At 36.9% G+C, this 25,198-nt stretch overlaps 1 protein-coding gene across 3 annotated transcripts; it reads right to left on the bottom strand.

Annotated features, from left to right (window-relative positions):
* Positions 1-855: 855 nt before the first annotated feature.
* LOC143463053 (protein dead ringer homolog) lies at positions 856-23,777 on the bottom strand. Of its 3 annotated transcripts, none has more exons than XM_076961413.1 (13): positions 23,658-23,777; positions 14,795-15,310; positions 14,518-14,625; positions 14,239-14,376; positions 8,176-8,248; positions 4,311-4,494; positions 3,620-3,733; positions 3,332-3,450; positions 3,069-3,208; positions 2,814-2,959; positions 2,442-2,518; positions 2,240-2,319; positions 856-2,065 (listed from the first exon to the last, which is right to left on the bottom strand). In XM_076961413.1, the coding sequence occupies exons 2-13, from the start codon at positions 15,227-15,229 to the stop codon at positions 1,985-1,987; spliced, it is 1,695 nt and encodes a 564-aa protein (XP_076817528.1). In that variant the 5' UTR covers positions 15,230-15,310; positions 23,658-23,777; the 3' UTR covers positions 856-1,984. The 3 variants fall into 3 exon arrangements, with proteins under 3 accessions (XP_076817528.1, XP_076817527.1, XP_076817526.1); XM_076961412.1 differs by lacking the exon at positions 23,658-23,777 and adding an exon at positions 17,682-17,892 and having other exon boundaries at positions 3,075-3,208; XM_076961411.1 differs by lacking the exon at positions 23,658-23,777 and adding an exon at positions 17,682-17,891.
* Between the last annotated feature and the right edge of the window lie 1,421 nt (positions 23,778-25,198).

Genomic DNA, 25,198 nt, shown 5'->3' on the forward strand with positions numbered 1-25,198 from the left:
AAGACTTATCAATGTGCATACCAAAGATTCTCAACTTCCTAATTTCTTACTGATAATAAACAAACAAGGCAAATTAGACTGTTTGTTAGTTTAAAGGCCAACTTAAAATCAATAAAGTAACATTTGAAGCTTCCGTACGCGCCGTCATGCCAACATTTGCTTTTTTGCACATTTACGATTTCTTGCCTAAACCTACTATGCTTTCCCGTCAGGTTCAAATGTCACGGAACAAGATTAGACTAGAACATGTTTTACGTCAAGTTGACCTGCTCTGTTTATTGCTCCGGGCATATTAAGCCTAACCCGGTACGATTTTTCCTAGCCTATTCCAATAATATTGGGTAAACTGCTAAACTACATTCATGAACAAGTTGGCCTACTATAGTTGATAGTACAGCGCAAACCGCAAAGTAAACACAGTAACCTATACAAACCTAACCTGATCAATCGATCATAAGACTAAAACAGCAACCACCACCAACTTCAGACCGTCATAGACTGTTAGGCTAGGGTTCATCTCGTAAAGTGATCTGATTTCTGCTTGAACACCAAGCCAATCAGTTCGATTTCAATGTGGGGGAGCTCCCTATTTAAGTGTTGCTCTAACTGCAAAATATTTTTAAATTTTGGTTGGGTTTTGAGAGTTTGAGAAAACATTTCGACTGTTTATTCGGGTATATTAATTTTAAATTCAATTAAATCTCGACTTTAACTTTAAAAAACGGGGGGAATTATTCTATTAAATTTTAACAGGAAAGTATTGCTTTTGTTTACGCAATGACCAAGCATTTTTAAGATGCGTGGCATTTTTAACATTTTTACTCAAATTAAAACAATTCGACTAAAGAAGAAAGATCTGAGGCAGCCACTATTTTATTACTAAGATACAATGCTTTCATTAATGACAAACAATGGAAAAATTTATACACGAAACAAGATTAGTAAAAATGCGAAACATTTTGGCAAAAACTGGGCAAGGAAATTTAACGTCAAACAGGTTATTAACACTTTCATGTTAAAATTTTGTTGCCTATAGACGAACATTTGTACTTGTTCTCATTTTTTGTTCTCCCTTCATTGCGTAAATTCACTTAGGCCAATGGTACAAGCAATACTATATAAATAAAAAAATAAACAAAAATACATAGTTATTACACATTTTACAATAGTTCACACTAGAGCCCGGCCAAAACTAAAATTGCCGTCACCAATCACAAAGTACAATCAACAAAATAACAAAAATAATAAATGAGATCTATACTCTTGCTATCTTTATGCACAACATAATATAATGCATTCGTAGTATTTACATTAGCGGATCCCAGTTTTGAACCTTTCTACTCATCCATTGAGAAAGTGTATTGTTAGTGTAGCCTACCCGCCTTTGTAAGCATGCAAAGGCTTTAAACATAGGCATAGCCTAAATTTTAAATAAAATTTCAGCGTTTTTTTGTCAATATATCCCATGGAAAGGTACGAGGTAGCAGTACAGAATGATGAAAACCATCTATAATGAAAGTTTGGGGCTCTCATAAAGGAAGTGAAATCGAGACAGTTTCAAGAATAGAATAAGTTATACATATAGATCCACTGTACCGCCATTCTCAATGTATTTTCGAAAATTATGATTTGGTAACACTGCTTGCAGAATTTGAAGACACGCATAAGCAAGAAAATTCATAATTTCGCCGACATGGATAAGTTAAAGCGTAAAGTAGAATACAGAGCGAAAAATGGCTATTATGACGTCACTAACACTGACGTCTCAAAATGTCCAAAGAGAATCTAGCAGTGAAAGTGCGTAAGTGAAACTAGTGCAAACCACGTGATAACACCTCCGAGTTCCCGCGCAGAGTCAAAAAAATCTTACATTGTGACGTCACTCTGGAACAAGGCAGTGCGTATGGGCCAACTTAACAATATGGTTACTTGTTGACACCTTTATGACGTAAGAAAAGGGCAGTGTTGCAGGCAGGCAGAAACTTCATGAAGCGTGGTGTGGTTTAGGACTGCTGCTGTTCGGGGAAGTGCTGCTTTTGTTCGAACTTCGAGCAAAAAGAATGCCCTAAAAAGGAAAAAAAACTAAATGAATATTTCGTTTTGTAGTTCAAATTAAGATAACTCATGAGTACACGCCCATTTTTACCAGTTATCTAGAACATTCTCTGTTTGATTAATTATTATCGACAAAATTAATTATTGTTTTAATTATTTTTTAGTGAACTCTTAGACTATTTACCTGGTATGTTACTCCGTTGACCTCCATTGAGATTTCTATCGAATCGCTGTTTGACACGCTGCCCACGTCGGTCTTATTGCCTATCGAGCAATAAAATAAAATGAATGCAGACGCAAACCAGAATAAATTTCACCTTTTTCTATTAAGATAAAATTTTGATTATCGTTAGTTATTCACGATTAATGAATTCATCAAAATTAACCTCGGTCGTTCATAAAAAATTTCATCGATGATCGAGAGAATGGTGACGACCGTCTAGTCTCTTCGTTCGTCATTTGCCTGATGAAGCAATAATAAGACTTTTATGACGAAACAGTAGAGAATGGTTAAAAATGGCAAGTCAGTGGCCACGTAAGTACAACGTAATGAGGCTGAACGACATAAAAGAGGCTGAATGTATCATGGACGGAGAAGCAAGTAAAGTCGTTAATCTGATGAGATACAGACTGATGGAAAGCAACAAGGTGCGTGCTTAATGTGTCAGCAATAAAAGCTATTCAATAGTCAGCAATAAAAGCGATAATAACAAACGTAAAGCATTTGTGATGTAACTTAAATTAACTCTCAAATCTACCTGCTTGAATCATCCAAGATCAATTTCTTTTCGGCCGGTTGCTCATTTTCTGAATAATCTGACTCCACTTCCTTCTTTAGCGCCATCTGGTGTTGAGCGGCTTGTTGTGCTGCGTGATGTGCAGCCTGTTGAGCCGCCTGCGCAGCCTTTATTGCAAAACCATGGCACAATTACGTCACAATAGGAAAAATAAAGACATCATTAATTTCACAATAGATAAGCGTAAAATGTAACGGAAAAACATACACAACTCACTCGCACTTTGGCCTGGGTTTGGATGCTTTCAATGGCGGCCATCGCTGCCACGTGTTGCGCGTTCGCTGATTGCAGGATGTGGTGCTGTTGCAGCAGCTGTTGGGTGGGTGAAGTTGGCAGGCAACGGTCGTCGCTCTGACCTGTTTTGCATAAACATCACAAAGAAAAAACGCTTAAAGTTTTGTTTCGCTTTTCTCATGATTGGACAGAGGAAAAGATCTTGAAGTGCCTCAAGGACGACTTCTGTTCGTTCTGTATTTTACCGTATTTGCCAACGCTGAGCGATGTGAGCTGCCCGAGGCCGTTATGGGGGTGGAAGGGAAATTTTTGCGGGGCTAGAAGGCTCCCATTCGCGCTGGGTGAGTAAGAAAACATGTGGGAACTGCAAAAGAATAAAAATTTCTTGAAAAACGCATTCCAAAACCCCTACGTCACACGCGCTATATAGAGTACAAGCGTTATATATATGGAGGGAAAAGTATACTCCTGGTTATGATTAGGTTGATAAGTTTATAGATTATCAGGTTTTACCCTTGTATATTAACTCTTGCCTGTAACTGGGTCTTCTCCCTTCTCTTCTGTTACCCTCAATTGCCGCTTGTAACTCGGTTGGACATGACAGCTTCTCTCGTTCACATTCGAATGGGTAAAGATATTTCATATATCTGTGAAAACGTAATTATGAGATACTCATACAAGTACCAAGTAAAAACCGGTACCGGTACCTTGGCGTCAAGTGTTTCTGATTAATCAGAAAATAAATTGTCCACCATTGTTTAAAGATTAATTAGTTGCTAATGGAACAACAATCTACGAAAATTGAGCTTTCTATAAAAAAAAAACTGAAACCAGTCTGGAAAATGTATAAAGAAAGGAAATACTTTTTTGTCACGAAAACTAATAGATTTAATTACCCATATTTTGCTCAATTCGTCTTAACCTTTAGATCGCTTTAACTTACGCCGAAAAAATGCTGCCCTGAAACTAACTAGTAACATAAGCTGGCGTGCATTAAACGGTCTCGTTTAATAATAACAAACCAAAAAAGAGATTGCAAATACCGTAAAATATTCGAAGCGTTTTTAAACATTGATGTAATTACAGCACTATCTCCATGCTCGTCTCGCATTTTAGAGGCGGGCTATATTTCTGTTCTCGTTAATCCTCAGTTTTGTACAGTGCTGGGGCTGTAATTTTAGTTGCGGGGAGGTTCTTATTAAAATAAAGGGTTTATCGGCTTACTGGGTTCTCAATGTGAAGGCGGCGCTTGTAATTGAAGAAGGTAGATTAAGCCCCTTGGTAATCTCTCTCCAAATCTTCTTGTTTATCACCTCGACGAGACCACCCTTCTCCACAACCAGCTTGTAAAGCTGGTAAAGGTCCAGAACCTGTTTTGCCATAATCGGGATTCTGTTTACAGGAGTTCCTGGGTAAAAAAAGCAACAAAATATGGGTTAATTTACGGGTCGCAGGCATGATTTGGTATACAAAAGGTAATTTTTTAACTCATTCCCAGTTAAGTTGTAGATATTGGACATATGTGCTGATTTATTTCATGTTAACTAGATGTCGCTATTAACAAAGGTTCGATTAATTTTGACGCTGTTCGTTACCGATGAATAATGTGGTGGTAATTAACCTAATAAACTTGCGAAACTAACCATAAATGACGGGCAATAAAATCGTGAAAACCAATCACGTCCAGCGAAATTCACGCAATCAATAAAAGGCAAGTGAAAGACAGCTCGCTATAGTTATATGGGCAATATACATGGCAGTTCTACTTAAAATGGTCATGTAGTGTCACAGTTTCGAGCCTAGCACGCAGACACGTTCATCGAACTGCATTTTTCACGAGACAAGATCTAATTAAGTTGCTTGTTGCTTATATCTCTTACTCCGTTGGAATTTGACAGTTTTTGCAAAAACTCAACTCAAGCTAATGATGCGATTATTTTGTGGGTGATATAGCTATTTGCCCTGAGACGTTTTTAAAGCACTTTCTGTAGTTTATTTCCACTTAAATTAGGCTAGAAGCGCATGACTAGTGTTACACCAAGCGATAAAACGCAGGAAATCGAAGACGTTTGTTTGAAATTTGCGATTTTTCCGAGCTACTACTGTGAGGTCATGGTGTTACAAATGAACCGTAGACGGACTAGCAAATGACTCAAGCGCCCCACATGACGAAAACATTATTTTTATCTCAGAAAAACTCGGAGCGTTTTTATTTAACAATTTATCACGCTACTTCCGTGTCTCGGGTACAGCTTTGGGGCTTGCACTTAGACATACACCCGAAGGGGAGAGAAGCATTTGACTTTTAATGTCTTCAGATATTGCGCCCACCCTCACACAACGCCATTGTTAGCTCAAAAATCAGCCTCCATATTATCCAAACCAACAAATCGAGAAAAAAGTTTGAATTTCATGAAGATTCTTGACATTGGCGTTGACCTGTGGCGAGGTCACGGTGTACCCAACTATGGTGGCATATTTATGCTTTTTGAAAGATATCTGGTTCAACTTCGCTTAAAAAGTTGGTTTAAATCAGTTTTATGTCTCACCTTTGCTTGTGAGTATATTATCAGTATAATGTATTTCTGCCCGGGTGACTCTCGAATGACAACCGCTGATCATGTGATTAATTTCCCCTTATCGTTCATTGTATTTAACCTTTTTTATTTGCGAAACAAATTTTGTGTTTTTCTTTTTGTTTCTATGTTCAATATTATGATGTCATAGCTCGTCTATCTCATAATCCGTGCCGCAAAAGACAATTTTTAAGGCTTAAGTCAACTTTGTTTTCTTTTTGTCTAAATAAATTGTAGGATTTTGGTCGCGGTGAGCGTTTTCATTACGCAATAAAGACATAAAAGTGACATCATAATGAGGCATTATTCAGGCGTTGATGTATGTCTGCTTTCGACAAATCGCTTGCAACTTAATCTAACAGGGCGAGATTTCACGCTTGATTAAACAGCGCCAGCCAAGCGTGTCGTCAACAGAAGTACTGCCGGTCATGCTTGGCTGAGTTTAATTTTATCTGATAGGAAATCTTCAATGATATAAAATAAATCATCTCGATGATGATTAATTTCGGGGAAATTCCTTTAACTTATTAAAGGTAAACTGTCTGAGAAAAAATTGTTTATTAATGATGAGCTCAACGATGATTTTTTCAGAACAATTCGCTTTGATTAAACTAAACGATTAACGTTTATTTTATTTATTAAACTTTCAGACAATATTTCAAAATTCTTTTTCAAAACTTGTCCAGGAAACTAGCGGACATCATTAGACTAATGGAACCAGAATTAGTTTTGTAAAATGAGTATCATACCACATTGTTTACCTTCATTAAAAGCTATTGTTGATTCACTGTTTAAGAAAAAAATCGCCTTGTTTAGAAGATTTTTTCGCAATTATATCGTCACAATGTGGTCAGTGGCAAAATAGCATAATTCGATTAAGCCGTCTATGCAGTGCAAAGGCCCACAATTAAAAACCGTTGGCATCGCGTAAGACAAATTAGGTATAAACTTTAGGTCTACTATACGCTTAGTTAATTCGCAGATACAGACAACTATTTCCACTAAGAACTGGGGTTATACTTTAAAGGAAAAACGGGACCCAGGTAAGACAAGTAAAAACACGGCGCACAGACATCGAGGCGCCCGAAATTGCAAGGTGATAAATTTGTGCGCTATTCCCTTGTTTTTTTATAGATTTGGTCGATTTTGTGGATGGAGCAAACAGAAAACTTTCCACGCCACCGACCACCAACCTGATTAGATTCGTAACTAAACACCCTTTAATATTATAAAACGAACCAAGAATTTACTTAGGCTGCACAATGCATCATTGTCGAGTGAGCAATTATGACGCAACATGGTGGCAATTGTTTTATCGCAAACCATTTTTTCTGGTGTCACAAAGAATGAATTATTTAAAAACACTTGTTTACACGACAACAATAAAACATGTGTAAAGCTTTCAAGCTGACTTTTAATTAGTTACAATGCATATTTTTTCGAGGTTTTAATAATTAATGCCCTAAACCGCCCTTAAATGACGCAAGCAGTAAAAACGATCGACTGTCAGCCAGCATGCAAATTAACTTCTAAATTTGACCAACAGCAATTTCCCAAGATACTTAAAGTTTGTTTTAGAGTTCATATAGATACAAGTAGGCTATCTTTTATTAGATATGTTGTCCGTATTATGAGTAATATTAAAACCGTACTTTTAAAAAATTGTTGTTGTCAAGGAAATGTCTTGGATGATTCACTCAATTTTCGGATCAGTTCTCATTAAAGGTAACAGAGTCGTCAATTAATCAAAATAAAATCTTTGGGGCGAGCACTTCTCAAAAAATATTGCGTATGCAGTAATTTGTGAGCAAATGCCAGTAAGAAATAAAAGCTTAGAAAATTGGAAGAAAAAAACATGCAACACTAGGAAACCGGACGATGGTTAATATCAAAAAAATGTTCTCTTAATCTTTTGGAGGAAAAGATGTACCGGATTTTACGTGTGATTTGCCAGTCTGAGCCGTTGGGTTTTATCATCAAACGATGGTTTTTATTAAAAATGCTTTCCCTATTTTGCAAAAGATTGACTTGGTGCCGAGGCCGCCTGCACTTTTGTAAACAACCCGCCATTTAAGTCTTAATAACTGTTTGGAATGAAATGGTAGCAAATCTCTTAATACCGCTGCCTGCAATTTAATGACTACACAAACCTTTCTTTATGTCTATGTAAAACGCATAGCTTGTGCTTGAAAAATTCATGGCAAAAAGCAATTTTAAATTTAAACTAAGTATACGTCGTATAATTATACACGTACTGACAGCGCGCATTGAAAACTGATTGACGTATTTCAATATTAAATTTTTTATTGCTTTGATCAAATATGCCATTGAAATGAAAAGAGCTGGTTCGTATCGTTTTGACCTACAAACGTTCATCATACGAAAACGATCGTATGCTAATATATTGAAATGCGTGCTCACTGTTCACCAAACAATCGTTCCACTGAACCTATTCACCGTTTATTCACCGGAAATAAAGCCCAAGTCAGCCCAAGCATAAATCGCAAGATTACCTCGTTTTTGCATGAAGCTGAATAAATCGTCGAGAAATTCCTTTCGTTTCACATCTTCGTCAATCTCGTATAACTGTAAAAAACAACGGAAAACGAATCAGCAAATGAACCGGTTTAATCCACTCAAAACTGGACGTCTTCTCGATGAAGAATAATCGACGCTTGGTGAGGGTCAAGCGGGATGCAATCAAAATTTAACAAGTGTATACGAAATTTAACATCAACAAAACATACTAAAAAGAGGAACGACTTAACAAGTATAAACCTATTGTAAAACCGAGTTGAAAACTCATGTTTGTTGCATGTTGACGTTGCGAGAAACGAGTCATCATAGGTTTTATTACGTCACTCTGTAAACAACCTAAACACAATAGGAGTAGCAATCAAATATAGCGGCCGTGGCCTTTGTACTTTTCCCTATTTTTAAATGTTTCTTGATTGAAAAATCTTCGCTTCGCTCTCAAAAAAACCGCCGAGTAAAACTAATTAAATTCCCGTCTTGAAAAACACTTCGAATTGAGGTCGCAAGACACTTTGCTTTTGTTACGAGTGCTTTTAGATCATTGCTGCCCAAATTGGCGAGTAAACTAGCATGTAAGTTAATATTAAAACTGCTGTTATGTTGCCCTAATCCAATAAACCTCATAATAAAAGAAACAAAAAAATATGATGTAGGTCGGAATTAATAAACCTATTCACGATTTTTCGCTGAGAACTCTCCATCTGTTGGTCAATGTTTTAAAATTACACATATGTTTTCCACAATATTTTCTCCCAAAAATTGGCGCCTTTATTGGCTTTGAAAAGTTTATTAAAAACGACAAAGTTATCGCAGTTAATCGCCTGAAGTTTGTTTATATCAAAACGTCACTTTGGTTAACCATCTATACAACCAAAGAAAAATTAACGGCAAATACAGGTTCAAATTACTTAAACAATTCCTCAATTGCATAAGTGCCGTTTTGCCAAAGAATCAGACTTTTAAAAAACCTTCCGCAAATTATACTTTGCGTGAGAAACATGACAGAAAAGCTAAATTAAGCAGCAATAATTACGACTTCAAAATTTTTAACAATATCAATCAATCAATCCCGCAATAAAATTAATACGCGAATTACAAGTAACATTTATTGTTGCATAATCAAAAACTTACTCCCGTCCAGGCAGCAATTGCGTGCTCTGTAACATTCTTTCTTAAACTTTTCGGCCACTTTAAGACACTCAGAGGCCGATAAATTGAAAGTGTTTGCCCGTTCGCCATTTACTTTCGTTTCAAAAGTTTTATTATCATTTTTGACATTTTATCGAGTGCTGATTTGAGTTAATTTGAATCAGTACCGTAAGCACGCACATATAAAAGTGATTTAAGGGCACTCCAAGAGTTTTCAGCCAATAGAAAGTGACCGTTGGCTATTGTTCCGTAAAATCGGATATCGATTAAAAAGTTGTCAAGTTTTGGGAGCGACGAATAAATCGACAAAACATCTGTTCATTCAAGTGGTTAACCATTGTTGTTAAAATACCGTTGGTTACATTTGCGACTGCCAGTAGGCTTACTAAATTAGTTATTAATTCCACTAACACTTTTTTATCTTTAGAAAAAGGGAAAAAACAATCTTGTTATTGTATTGTTAAACTTCCATGGGTACTTATGCTATAGATTTAGGTCGATACCTTCGCCTGTAAGAAAAAACAAAACTTTAAAACCGGTAACACTGGCAATCAAAGTCACTTTTAACCCCTTTTAACCAGTAGAGCATGTCAAACAGAAAGCAAAATGCACTATATGTATACTCGCTTGCGTGTCTGCGTGCATATTTTGGTTGTGTTGAGCTTATCAAAACCGGTTTTATGCCTATTTGTTAAGTGATGGGTAGATTTAGAAAACAGATTTGTGCGCTGATAATTTGTTTGTTAGTCTTGATTTAATTGAAGTTGACTACGGCGTGAAAAAATTTCCATTAGTCGACGGCAAGTTCCATTTTTTTAAATATTACCCACTTCCTAAATCAGACAAAGCGGCGTCGGGGTAAGGGTCCGATTTGCAAGGCGTGTCCGTTATGGGGTCCTAATTAAAACCACGTTTTGCCCAAAGACCACTTTGCAGATTGCCACATTAAAACCGTTATTCATCTTGTGGAAGCCGCTAATGTAAATTTGTGCAGTATTACATCACAAACAATACCTTTGTGACGCAACACTAGTGCAATTGCAGTCCGGTTCGGAAAATGTGTCTTTGTTACGTCACAACAGCGACTGTATCGCAAAAGGCTTGGTTCAGAATACAGTATAATAATTGTAATGTTTTCCTTTATAAATAATGCAGACTATTTTTAAATACTTCGCTCAATCTGAAGGTAAAAATGTCTCAGTGATAAATACACCTGTTTTATCTTCAGTGAAAATCGAAAATATTCATATTTAAACATGAATAAATGATAACTGTAAAACAACGAGGGTAGCTTGCAACGGCGCACAATTAAATTGGAAGAAACAGTTAAAATAACATTTCGAAATTGAACTGATAAAATCAGATGAAGACGAATGACAATAAAGTATATTTCATTGCTTTTTTTTAAGTATAAATTATTTAAAATAATTTTTTGCCAATATGGTGCGATTGGGCGCAAATTATATAAATAAGTTATGTGGAGGTCGCCGACGTATATGAGAGCATGATAATGCTTGCGCTTTTTCAAAATGATTCAGTTCCAACATCAGATTGACAAAGGAACGATTAAAACCCAATTAAAAATTTATGTTTCAAGTTGCCCTATTTGACTGGGCGCGGCATGGCCAAAATTTATCGGCTTTGTTTAATTGATTATTACTTCAAAGTCGGACCGTTGTGACGTCCGAAAGTGACTAGCCAATGACAGCCGGGATTTTAAGTTTGCAAAGTTTATTCTTGCGTAATAATGTACATTGTTACGTCGTGATAAAAGCCCTATGTTGTTTATAAACCGAAAACAAGTTTTGTTGATCCAATTCGTCCAATGACATTTTACGATGTGATTCCACGCGGGGTATGATACACATTTACAATGAGTTGGAATTTTTACTATTGCGTAACAATCGATGTATGTTTGGTCACAATTGGTTAATATTAGCGCTCATGCAGTGTTTAAAGCAAGCTAAATTTTCCATTAGTTGGTTATAAATCGTAGTAACGCAGCTGAAATATCGAATAATCAATACTTGTATCATCGTGATTCCGCTAGATTATGTTGTAACAATGGTCATTGTGACGCCATAAAGCACTTGATCGATCCGACAATCAACAATTATTTGCAATGAAAGTGATTCGACTCTGTAGTTAAGAGTGTCTCAAAGCAAACGTTTTTATGAAACAAGGAAAGTATACCCTGTGCTTAGTAACCACTGCCGTCTATGCGCTGTATAACGTAAAGTAACGAAATAAAACACAGTATTGGAATCGTAAGCTAAATGAAGTATTTGTTACGAATATAGTTTGTTATGTACAACCATCAGCTGCTGACTATTTCTATGTGTTTAACTTTCAAGGTTAACCAGTTCGGCTCCTATCTTTGCTATTGAAGCTTGTTAGTTATTTTGCACCATGGCAAAAACAACAAAAATATTCCGTTTTTACCACGTTAAAAAATTCGGGGGCGCGAAATGCCCATTTAACACGTGACCTGCGAAAAAACGAGACAATCTATAAAAAGGACAAAGGTAACTTGTGAAAACAAGGAAAGAATCTTTATAAAATAGAAGCGTCATTTTCAGTTCCTTCGCAAATGAACTGTTTTTTAACCTATACGTTTGTAAGCAATGTTTAACTTGTCCGGCTTCGACAAGTAATTCGCTGTGAAATCTTGTTGGCAGAACGCGTCATCATCTCTTGCCTAATGCCAAAACAACAGCTAGTATGCTTTGGTTTACCTCGCGATAAAGTGTATCGTTTAAGAAGACGTGATTAAATAGGTATCCTTAAAATCAGTTGGTAATGGTTGGTCTATCTTCTATAACAAATACTGTGCGTTAGTACCAGGGCTACTCTGCCACACATCCACTGTTCGATCATTACGAACGAAGGTTAATTTAATTCACTGTAACAGTTGATCAAGTATACAAAAAAAAATTGCAACGTCAGCAATGCTCCCGAACTAAATTATAAGGCAGTGTGCTGTAATCAAAACGTTTTTAAATCCACTTCGCTTACATTGATTGAAGGTCTTAGAGTGTATTTATCGCAGTTCTTGGAATTAATCTCACACATCCAGTATTAGGTTTCAAACCAACAGAAGTTTTTGGGTTTGAACTCAGATAACCGATTTGTCAACAATGGGATATTTATAGCATCACAATTGCATACGAATCGTTTTGGAAAGAGCGCGGATAAAAGATAATAAAATGATATTCTCAGGCTTAAAACTGATGCGATTTTATGCGTTTTGGCCCCAAGAGGGTTGAATTTTATTGCCGGCGCGTTCTATATTTTGACTGGCACAATCGCAACCATCGATTTTGTCATTTCCTAACCAGATAAAATATGATTTACGTAGGCGAAGCAAAAAAAGATAGCTAATAAAAAAGTGATATGGGAATTGATCATGTTTAATTGGCCCAACAACCTCTATACAATAATAAAAATCATAGAACCCTAAACATAGATTATTTTAATTTATGCACAGGGGATACGATTTAATACGATGGAGAAGCTTCGAATAAGCAAAAACATATCGAAAATCGATGAAAAAGTATTATTAATATACCGTCGGCTTGCAAAGTTGTTCTCACGCATTTGATTTTAAGTAGTTTACAAAAATCCTTAGTTTCATTAAAACGATACGGTCGATAAAAAACTGGCAATTATGAACACAGCACGTATCGCCATGCAATATACTCAGCGAAGCGTTTTGGCCAGATATTAATCGATTGGATTTCTACTCTAATTATAACCATAATCTGTAGCCTAGTAGTTAAATGAAATGTTCCTAATAATATAGTTAAATCGTATAAGTTTAATTCCGCGAGCCATATTTTGTGATAAAAAGCTTTTGGTCAAAGAGTGTCTTTTCGGGATTTTTGTGGTCCGCTTGTTGTCTAACTAACGTTGTTGTTATTGCATTAAAAAAATCGCGATCCAAGTGCGCATGTGCTGTAAAGATGGCTCGAAAGATATAGACAGAATTTCTGCCTTTATTGAAGCTGTAATTACACGCCCCGCAAAACTCTGTCTTTATTAATCGGCCCCAGTTGCAGGGGCTTTTCATCTTTGGAAATCGTCCAGGTTTTGAAATAGTGGAATTTGCGTTAATCCCGGTGTTGCGAGACCTTATCTGCGTTATGCTTCGTTGGCATATTTCTCTGCCTATACCGACGCTTAAAACAAAGGGGTACGAAGCTGAAAACACAAGCCAATAAGGCGCCGTCACGGCTCACTGCTTCCGTAACCTTTCGAAGATAAAAACCGCAACAGGAGTTGAGCCTAAATACAATTAATTCAAGGCAAAAATTCCGAGGGAAATAGGCCTTAAAAAGCTCTTAAATCGCAATGCTTTTATATACACATCGCTTTTGAGAGAAATCGGACCCGGGAACGCAAGAATGTCATGATTCATTACCTTTAATTAACGCGTTTTCACGTTATCAATGTTTTAAGGGAAAGTGATTTATTCTGAGTCACGAAAAAGTCAAGGATTTCGGTGAATATTGGGCGCTGGCTTTTGTTTTTTTGCCCCTTAATCTTAAAAACAGTTAAAGATAAAGGATTAACACAAAAATAACACCTTTGTTTAACATGTAATTGCGACCACTCACAAAAGAAGACACATGGGATCCTATAATTTATGCTTTGAATTGTTTTAGGTTTCTCAAAATTGAAGGATTAATTCATAGACATCATAAGATCAAGGGTTCATCTTGGTTGCGCATCAACCGATTTGTAAACATGATATTAGCTAGCTAAATAAACTTTTCCCTACGATTGACAGGGAATTCTAATTCATCTATTAATCACTAAAACCGTGTAATTGGTGTATATTTTCGTCTCGATTTTATATCAAAATAGTAAAATTTTTGTTTGTAAGATATAACCTGCTTGAATTGCTCTTCGTAGGTCCATTCCTGCTGGTTGCTGCTCGTGTTGTTCGTTTGTGACGTCACACTCGAAGAGGAACCGTTGGAGGATGCGTTGGATGAAGTCGCGGAAATTGAATGGGAAGAGTGATGATGCTGAAACGGGAAAAGAGCCTTTACTTCAAAATTCTAGGAGGAAGTCGCGCAATGGAAATAAATAAACGAATTTTAAAAGAAGACAGCAGCGAACTCGGAAGTGAATACATTATGTTTCATGATATTTTTGCAGGTGCTCACAGATTGCTGAATATTCTGTTGTTCCTGGAGGTGCATTCTTTTTTGAGCTTCGACCGCCATCCGCTGCGCGATTTGTTGTTGCTGGAGCAAAGCAAGTTCACGAAAGCCCTAGACAAATTAACAGACGAATGATTTAATTTAACAAACAATCTTTAAACGGATTGTCGGAATTTATTTCAAAGAAAGTTTATCGCCAGAATTATGACTTAATCAAGATATTATATAATACTGTTATGTGGGCTGAACTAATCGATGTTGTCAATACATAAACAAATACCTGCGGCAATTGCGAAGGGTCAAAGTTGCTTTGAAATTGTCCGAACTGCTGCATCATCGCTTGAGGCATCAGGGAACTCAGAGAAGAGAGATTTCCGTCCGGAGAAGCTCTTTGCGCAAGAGCTGCTGCAAAAGCGACCTGTTGCGCAATCAGTGCTGAAGACTTTTCCGGATCCGGAGAACGACGCTCCTGCGATATGACGTCATCGTCTTCTCGCATTATTCCCGGCGACGCTACGTCGTTTCCATCGTCATCAGCCGAGTCGTTGGCCGCTTTTGGGGAGCTCGAAAATGACCTCCTGCGCACCGGGTTGTCGGAAAAGTCATCGCCGTTGCATCTTACGTCAGCATGAATGACGTCATCGCTCTTCTGCTGGTCTAAAATTCGTTGTTGGTGATGTCGTTGGAAGTTTTCCATGACGGCTTCTAGTTTCATAGTCGTGGCGCTTACATCAGCGGCCGAGGCCACGGTGGACGTGAGGCCAGCACCAAGACCAGATAAGATCTCAGCCTTTGCCTGTAACAAAGGGGCAACAGCAATTAGTTATGTCGATGGGTGTTGCGGTGTAAATGCCATTAAAAACGCTCTTTAATATGCATAACGACTCGTCTAGGCACACCATAAGGCGGCCAAACAACCACGAGCAGTATATATAACAGTCCATATCTACAGCGGAAAAAATCGCGAAAGTTCATCGGAAAAATGTCCTGGCCACATTTCTGATTTCCCGTCGAGATTGCAGCCTGTTTGATATTAAAGGCTTGCGTGCGGATGGTTGATGGAGATATCTGCTGTTTAGTAAATGCGGTTACGCTTCCGCACCGAGAACTTTGGGGGTGGGAAAATATCCCGGCTCGTTCATTGAAATCTTAACTTCGATCAAATTAAGACACGACAGGTTTTCACCAATCAGTTGCCGGTTCATTGTGACGGAATAAACTGATTAAGTGACGTGACAATAGATAGTGACGTGGAGCGAGGAAATCAAGATGCTTCGCGACGTGTCCAGGTGTACCAATGTTGTCTTAAAAAAAATAAAACAGGGGGCCCTCCGCTGCAGACTAGAAAAACCTGACCGTTATCTTATAATTTCACTAGATAACACGACTCCTTTTCATTATGATGTCATAATAAGTATGATTACGATGTAAACATTTTTTCAGTTACCAGAAAAAGCAATAAAAGACGAATTCACTTTTCTCTGAAATGATGAACGAAAATGCGCCGGCCAGCACAGGGTTCGATGGTTGGTGCAATTTAATCGCGATTGTTCAGATAAACAAAAACAAAGGCGTCTTCTTTAACAGAAGACAATACTTTTGACCCAAACATTGTACAACTCAAAGAAAAGTTTGACAAAAAACTTAAAAAGTCGTGGCACCTGTTCAAGGATTATGTCCAGCTTTTATTGAAAACTTTATATAAAAGTTATATTTATAGACTGGTATGTGTTAATGCCAAAAATATTCGTCCATGTAGCATAGATCTTGAGATATTCAACGGTACGGCTTCGGGCAACACTATCAGTATCTGATATCAAAAATTCTCGCCAAGAATTCACTGCTATCAGTCCAACGCAACGTTCCAATAATTAGCCCCGACCTAATAAACCGATATCTAACACAAAATCTGAGCGAAAAACTCATCTCGCGTTAAGAAAGAATTTTTGGCCTACACACCGAGAATTCATTTTGGTGTACAGTGTGACGTAAAAATTAACAACCCCTTTCCGTTGTTCTACGACAGTACATCCATGCGATTAATATAAGGTGAAACTTAACAGAAATTCTATTTATTCAATCTTTACATATACGTATTAGAATAAGCAACAGTAAACGATACTTTATTGCTCTTGTTGTGATGTAAAACATTAAATAATCGTCGTATATTTTGCTCGTTCTGACAGTATAGCGAGTAATGTATGAATGCAAACAGCCTACTTACGACCGTAATAAGTCTCCCGTGATATACTTATTGAAGTCTGGATAGTGTACTAGTTACATTAAGGATGGTGGTCTGGCGTCATTTTCAGGTTGATAAGCAGCGGGACACATAAATTGATAATTGTCGAAACGAATTGACACAGATAATAAAACTTATTCAATCTACTGTAAATGGCTTTACTTAATTTGTTGCTTTAGCGTAATGATAGCGCAGTCACCATCGCGACTATATTTAATGTATTTTGACGCACTCCAGACTGCACTTGCTATGACGTCATAAACACATGTGTGACAACATAAACGATTGCGTTCTGACTCTAAGTGGAAAGATTATATTGGCCCAATCAATTTTCACCATCATGATAATAATAATCGAAGCAACTGCAAATTGCACAGTGTGACGTCATAAAAAGATAACCAAACGTGAAAGGAATATTAAACCAACAAGGTCAAACCAGAATAGTTTGGATATAACTGTGTGCGGGTGAAATGAAATACTTGCAACCAATTGCACCGCACGGGCCACGTATTTAATCGCTTGTACAAACAAATGTGCTAATGTCGTGTTTTAATATAGAGATTACGCTGCTGCGTGATGGTTCTAAACTCAACGCCCATAACAGTCAGAAAAGTATTAATCCCGCTTATGAAATATGACGTAGTACAATGCGATTTTTTGCAACGCCAGCAACATCCACCTGCTAATTACCATCTGCCCGGTACCGGTCGCAGCGAAATGCATTGTCCAACGCCGCTATAACAAAACCAATTTCATACGATTTTGGATTAAAGACACGTGGTACCACATCCCCAGCGAGAAGGTAGGTTTTGTGTTTCGACGAATTTGCAACAATCTGATCAATACATTTCGTGTGTGTTGCAGAAATTTTTTAAAGTAATTAGAAATTTTGTTTTTTATGAACATTGATTGTGACGTCACGAACCTGGGCAAGATTTCCAAGCATCATCTTGAATTTCTTTGTTCTTTACTTTTATGACCAAATAAACGATTCTCAGGAAGTCAAATGGGACCGGAAGATGGAACAAAGCAGCAATCTGCAGCTAGATTGATGCTTAAGACTTAGATAAAATAAAAGCAGCAGGTTTTATAACTGAATTTTGTAAAATTCCTGTAAAAACTTCGCAAAATTGGTTTACACGGACAATATCCTCGCAAATTTGCAATTCTTTGCCAAGTTCAGATAATCCAAATTTTTCTTTTTATCAGTTCATTTAACTCTAATTGACAGTAAAAATACGTTTGCAGTTTGCACTTCCACGAAGCCACCTTTCTTAAACGTGGGTAAAAGTAAAGTGGATTTAGCCAACAAAAATTCGGCTTTGTATGACTGAGATTAATCAGAAATTGGTTTTAAGTTCACACGATCGAGATATCAAAACCACATTTTTAATTAAATTTTTAATACAGAGTAGAGAAAAGAACTTTTCCCAGTTTTAACGTTGTATTAAATTCAGAAACTGCGTCACGATGGACGTAATAATTACACATTGTGACATATCTCATACTTGAATTCAACAGTTACATCGTCGTGTTATTAAAATAACAAAAAAAATATTTCGTGAACTGCAATTCCTTAACAAATGTCAGGAAGTGGAAAATATACTTAGCGAGAATCCATTTTGTTTAAGATCGCAATCGATCGTACTTTTCACTTATAACTGTCTCTCTTCATACGCTGGGTTAGCAAATGAAACGATGAAGAAACAGACAAAATTGCGTGTTTCTAAGAAATAAGCAAACTTTTGGACTGTGAAATTTATGCCCAAATTGAGGTTATAAATCTTTAAATTCAATTCAACTGCGTTCAAATTTCGTCGATCCTTCGTACAATCCTAGTGGCTTGCAAGGCTGCTAAATTACGGGTAACGTTTTCAAGGAAGTTATTGTGATGTAAAAATCAAAATATAGCAAAATTCTGGGCAAACAACCACAAATTAAAGATTCTAATAATAGAGCGAAAAACTTTATAAAAACTTCAAAATCGCTAATCCAAGATAAGAGGAACTTTTCAATCAAGTAACAACCACATTGCCTACTTTAACAATTACTCGATAAAATTTATAATACTTCTTGAAACTAGACAACAATGGAAAACAAAAATTGTCGTCTTAAAATCGGATATAGCTTCTAAATTACCCCAAACAAACTGGCTGGCTTGCTGTCTGAATGCCGGCGCTTTTAATTGGCCGTCTGAGAAACTGAAATAGTTGGTCGGCCTTGCTCGATTACAAATGAAACATGGCCCATTGTGCACATCTAGATTTAAAATATCGCACACACGCGAGCGCCGTGTCCGCACACGCGTTGCCTTACTTTTTTTACACGCGCGGGGGTTCGATTGCGTTTTTCGCTTTTTCATTCGAAGGGGCATAAGGCAAGTAAAAGTTATTAAAACAATCCTTACTCTTTTTCACCCAGCTAGGCTAAGGTACTGATGCCATACAATTGGTCTTAGAACATTAACTGCTGAATTTAGAGCAATAATGTTAATTTGTTATGGAAACAATGCGTGCAGATATGCCCTATAGCCCGCAATCTCAATTAATACTACGTTTATCGCAAAAAACACTAAAAATTCCAAATAGAAAATTGGATTAATTTGTAAGCCATACTTAGAAAAGGCAATATTTTGAAATGTTTGTTCTAAAATGGGATTTACTTTTTACTTCATAGTCTTAAGTTGAAAATGCACCGAAACAAGGCCACCTCAGTTATATAAAAGCATCACAAACAGTGGCTAGCACAGTAGGTGTTTATTGTCTTTATTCTGTAATAACGACCATTGTGAGGTCATTACGCAAAGGGACGACTTGAGATTTCAAACTAACTTGTCGAATTTTTGAAATTAAATTCTTCAGATTTTCCCACGTTCTCACGTTCCAATTTCGAATTTAAAAATATCGACCACACAACAATGCGTCTATTACGTCGCGCAAACGTAATACTGGGCATAATAATTATACCACAAACAGCCTAACCTCAAATCTACAGCCTAATGCACAGTCGTTAGAACGCAAATTGAAAAAAACCGAACGGCAAAATGCACAGTTTAGTATATTAGCACCACAGTACTACACGCTCATAAATAGTTTGACATTAGTTTAGACGAGATGGCGAACGCACGTTAAGATACAGTATAGGTGATTAGAGCAACGTATATACCGAGATGCAAGCTTTCAAGAATTAGTCGTCGTCAGACCTTCGACTGCCGTATGGTATTTCAACAATTGAAATTGTTGCTTTTCGACGAAGATCACCCCGTGTATGAATTATTAAGCTAGAGTGGCCGCAGAAAAGGTGCCAGCAATCACAAAATATTTGTCATAAAATGAATATTTTATACTGCGTTGTGGAAATCATTCGCCGCAATCACTAGAAAAATTAAAGAAATTAATTAACGGAAAATGTCCAAAATGCGGTCTTGTTAAACTGTGGTTCTTTTGTAAAGTACCCATGACCTTTGCGCTATGGGTGACTACGCTGACCAGACTGACTTGTCTTGGGGGCATTAGGGGTGCGATATTAGACCAAGATTACCTAAAAATTAGATACTTCACAACACATTTAAGGGATTTTGTAAAAATTTTGCTTTGCTTGTTGTTGTTGATTTTTTGTTGAAAACACCACGCTTAATCGTAATATTAAAACAGCCAAATTTTTTTGTTTCAAAATGACTTTGTGTTGACTTGGTTGTATTGCCGCTGCGACGATTAAACGCCTTTTCACCCGCCCTCCAGCATGTATATTACGTATCATGATGTAACAATGGCCAGTGATAACACACGCCTTTAATTATTGCCTTCGGGGAAAACTTTGAGTCGTAAAGGACTTTTTAGATATTAAAATCGGGCGGATTTTAAAATAACAAAGAATTAAACAAAACTCGCCGGTCAATGTGGACGGGCAAGTTTGACCAAGTCATACTGGCAGCTTTACGGTCGCCTTCACCATAAAACTCACATAATCGCCACGTTGCAAATAATAAAATGGCCTCCTAAATGGCCAAAACAGGATGATGTAAAACCTTTGTGTAATAGGTGTAATAACCGTATATGGCAACGTTAAAGTTTACAACCGAATAACAATAACAAATGTTGATAACAAACCGGTTAATGATTTTCCGTGGGAGAATTACAAATTTTAAAAAATGCTTTAAGTTTTGCTAATTCGGTTCTCATACACTTGTGGATTTTGCAATACATGGTCTATATACTTAAAGAACATCTTCATAACTTGCATTGATTGTTATTTAATCAACGTTTTAACCTTTTTTCAGGCGGATAGAATTCTATTTCAGAAACACATGTAGCAGAGTTAAAATTTGCGTTCATTTTTACAAGTTGATTTGGTCGTGAATAATTGCGATGTAAAGTTTTGTTTTTCCACTCTTCTAGCACAGTATGTTAATCTTATGGTAATATTATGACTCATAGTTATGTAATAATAGTAAAAACGTCAACGACTGTGTTTCCATGTGCTTGTCAATTAACTTTAGATAAACGATCGACAAACACAGTGCCAGTGCTTTTGCTGCGCGACTTTAGTGACATATAGCGGTGAGAGGTTTCTCTTTTTTAAAACCTGTTTAAATATTGCCACGTGTCGAACATGCATTGCTGGCTTATGTTAAAATATTGCTAAAAACGGTCTTGCAGGATGCTTAACGTATGACAAAAGTATATTACAATTATAATTATAATAATATTAAGAAAACAGAAACTGACGTATACAGGTCGTTTGCCGATAACTGGACATTCCTGGTCACTATGTAGCTATCTCACGTCTGCAGTATATCACAGATCTATTTAAATCTATCGCGTTTATTTTAATTCTGACTCATTCGATACATTGATGCAGTTTGATAGACTTTCGTACAAAGTTCACAATAAGTTGCACCTTCACAATTCTCCGCTTTCAATATTGTTCAATACACTTAATGATTATTTCCATTGTCTTGTTGCGGCCCACTCAAACAGAGCGAAATATATCAATCGGAACACAATGATGCGCGTGTGCTTCCTGATATAGAAGCTAATCAAAGTAAAAATTAAGGAAAATCGATGAGGCATTGTGCTATCATAATGCTGATTATTTTAAATCCACACAAGCGAACCGAAACAAATTGAGGTTTGTGGTAAATGCATATTGACGGAATAATATCTCGTGTTCGGGATTCTTTTGTTGCGACAATGCACGAACGTTAAACGTTAATAATAATATGTATTCTAGTAAAAAAAACCGCGTTTTATAAACTATTGCGACATGAATTTCAACCTTATAGTCATCATCAGCCTACTGGTAAAATATATGAGCCAACTAAGCAAATACCAAAGACCATAGAAATCCCATAAACCTTTATATAACCATAAGGGTTGTATAACGATTTTATGTTGCAGCAGAGACAAGATCGCAGAAGAGCAAATGTGATTTACAAAGAACTTTCTTGTAACAGCGGGATGGTTGCCTAACTTGTTTGTTTACCACTTTCAAGAATTGCTTTGAGCGGCAGAATTGCCAAAACAAAAAACAATGTTTATAGTTACCTGCGCCCAACAATGTTATGGCGTCAACAAATTAAACACAACAAACTAAGTCGGAATCTTGCAGGCTTTCACCTTCAGCGTACGCCAACGCCTTTCTAAACAATAACAATGCTTAAGGTTGCAAATACCTAAACGCAAATAAAAATGGACTTTAGCGGAGCCTAAACAGTTCAGTTAAACCTAAACATACCTAATGATGCTTCAATATTCGTCAACGCTTGGATGCGCTACGTAACGCGTAGAGTGAGCATATGACACTACTTTGCAAAACAGTTGCAGGTTTATTCGTTAGTGTCCAATCGTTGGTGTAATAATGTTGTTTTACATAGTTATTACAGGGTCAATTTGAATGTTGTTTCAATACGGCTAGTTATATGATTTCGATATGCGTCGTCTGTTGTTTCTGCTGTAACTTGGCCAAGAAACATGTCTTTTCACCTCGTATACAGATACGGTGCCTCCAACAGTACCACAAATATAGCCTACGCCCCCAGGATACGTTATAAACAAATATAAAGCATATTTGCGGTAACGTAACATTTTGCAATAAAGCTACGCTCAGTGTCATGCATAAGCGTTTTTAGAAAATAAATATTTATGTTTAGGAAAACGCAAACGCCAAAATATTGACTACACAACGTATTTGTTATTCTGCAGGGTGTTTAGTGTTTAGGCAGACTTGGAAAATACTCACGAACTTTCATATAACCCTAAATAAATACAACGATAGTATTTTGAAGGATTAACCAAAACACAATTAAATTCTTTCATTGCCACACCTTAGATTGTTTACAAGAACAGAAACGCCCATTATGCACTTCCGACCAAGCCCACAACGTTATCTAAAGCAAAGATACAGACAACCATACGGTTAAGTCGTGCTAAGTCCGTTCTACATCGCCTTGCAAAACAAATATACAAATACAAAGATTTTGCAGGTCTGCATAAAAGGGTTGAGTGCAACGTGCATAAATTTCAGGTAAATACCTGCCTACACTTCTACGAGCCTCGATCATTAGATGTGGAATAGGCCAAAGATCCTGGTTAGGGTTAGACCTATGTGAAAGGACGAATGTTTCATGACCAGTACTGCTGTAATTACGTAGGCCTATGTGTAGTGATCAAACAAACTCCGTATAATTTACACCAATCCAAAAAGGTTTTCATGCACGTAACCCACATTTGCTTTCTGCATCATGCAGTACATACAAACATAAGTTAATAACATGTTTAACAACAGTATTAGGCACACAAGCGCAACGAGTTACATTTTAAGCGATTTGATATTGTTACGAGTTCTGCTAAAATTTTCAAAGCAAACAACGATAAAAAACTCATATACAACAGAAAGAAACCTTGAAAATTGACGTTGTTGGAAACCGACGAACGGAGACGTGAACTTGAATTCTGTAACAGTGGCTAAATGGTCTGGTCCTATATCCTTTGAGTCAGCGATCGAGCTTTCTGCTCTCGATGTGTTACAGAACATCACAATGGACCAGCAGCTCGCAGGGATATAAACACGTGCATTGAAGTCGATTGTTATTATAACATGTTGTATTAGATTGTCACTTAAAATAATCAGGCTGGGGGTCTAGTGTCATTAAAGGGAAATATCCATTAGGTAAAAAGTAATTTTGAATCAATTATATTATCTTTGAGCCGTTCTATTGTTTGCTTTATTTATCTGACTGCTGAATGAGTTTAATGTATTATGGAAACATGATTGAGCTGTGTATTAGTTACAGTGATCATTAAACACGTTATGAGATGTCAGTAATTATCAGTAAAGGCGCAGTTTTAACTTGCAAACTATGTCACGTTTCCAAGTTATAAAGAAGAACTTTCAAAAGAATTCAAGAAAAAATATATTTTCTGCGTTTAGTTTAAGCTGGTTAACAGCTATATATTCAATAAATAGAATAAATGACCATACACTACCCAGCAACGACCATTAATGGACATTTAGCTAAGCAATTGGAACATTCCCTTTAAATCTACTAGAAAATGCTGGGTCGTGCGGGCCAATCAAGGCGATATCAAAATTTTCAGTCGAACATGAAATCGGACACTTTGCTTTATATCAAACAGATGTCGGATGGTTTATTAAGCCATCATAAATATTATGATGACAAAGCGATGCCCCGATTATTTTGTAACAAAGCAAATGTTATTCGAGTCGACCTTGGAAGGACAGGGCAATGTAATATTGAAGCATGGCATTTGATGACGTCAAATACGTAGGTCTGCGCATTAAAAACAGTTACACTGGAGTTTGTGAGCTTTAATAAAATTTTGGGAATGAGATTACAATCCACAGTAGATAGGCTAATCAAAAACTTTCATACGTTATAAGTTTGACATTCGCCCATTCCAACTTATGAAATGGGGAAGAGATAATGGGCCCTTTAACTTGCCTTGATTAATCCAATTAAGTTTTCCGCAGCCGATACAATATAATTGATAGTTGCTTTATTGCTACACTGTCGGTACCATTTGGGTTACTTTGAGTTATACACAGAGTCGAGTGTGTAACTTTCACGGTATTGCTACGAGTACTGATAAAGATGTGCCTTACGTCATAACTGCAACTGTGCAATGCCTAGATATATGAAGACCGTACATTATGATTACTAGTTGACATAAATCAAAGATGATGTTGTGCGGTTTCAAGTTTTAACCAAGCATTATACTTGCTTAGAATAGTTAGAGTTACTGAATATCGGCAAAGATTGAATTAAATGATTTTTAAACAAGGAGATAACTCTACAACGCTCCCTTGCGGTGAAACAGCATTACATTGCACGGCGCTTGTCAAAGGAAAAGTTTAGTTGAACTCAAGTGTGTAGCACTTTTGCAAGGTTGGCATAAGATGCGCGACTTCTGTCTGCTCGCC

This window comes from Clavelina lepadiformis, chromosome 6 (assembly GCF_947623445.1).
Source record: "Clavelina lepadiformis chromosome 6, kaClaLepa1.1, whole genome shotgun sequence".
Taxonomy (NCBI): Eukaryota; Metazoa; Chordata; class Ascidiacea; order Aplousobranchia; family Clavelinidae; genus Clavelina; species Clavelina lepadiformis.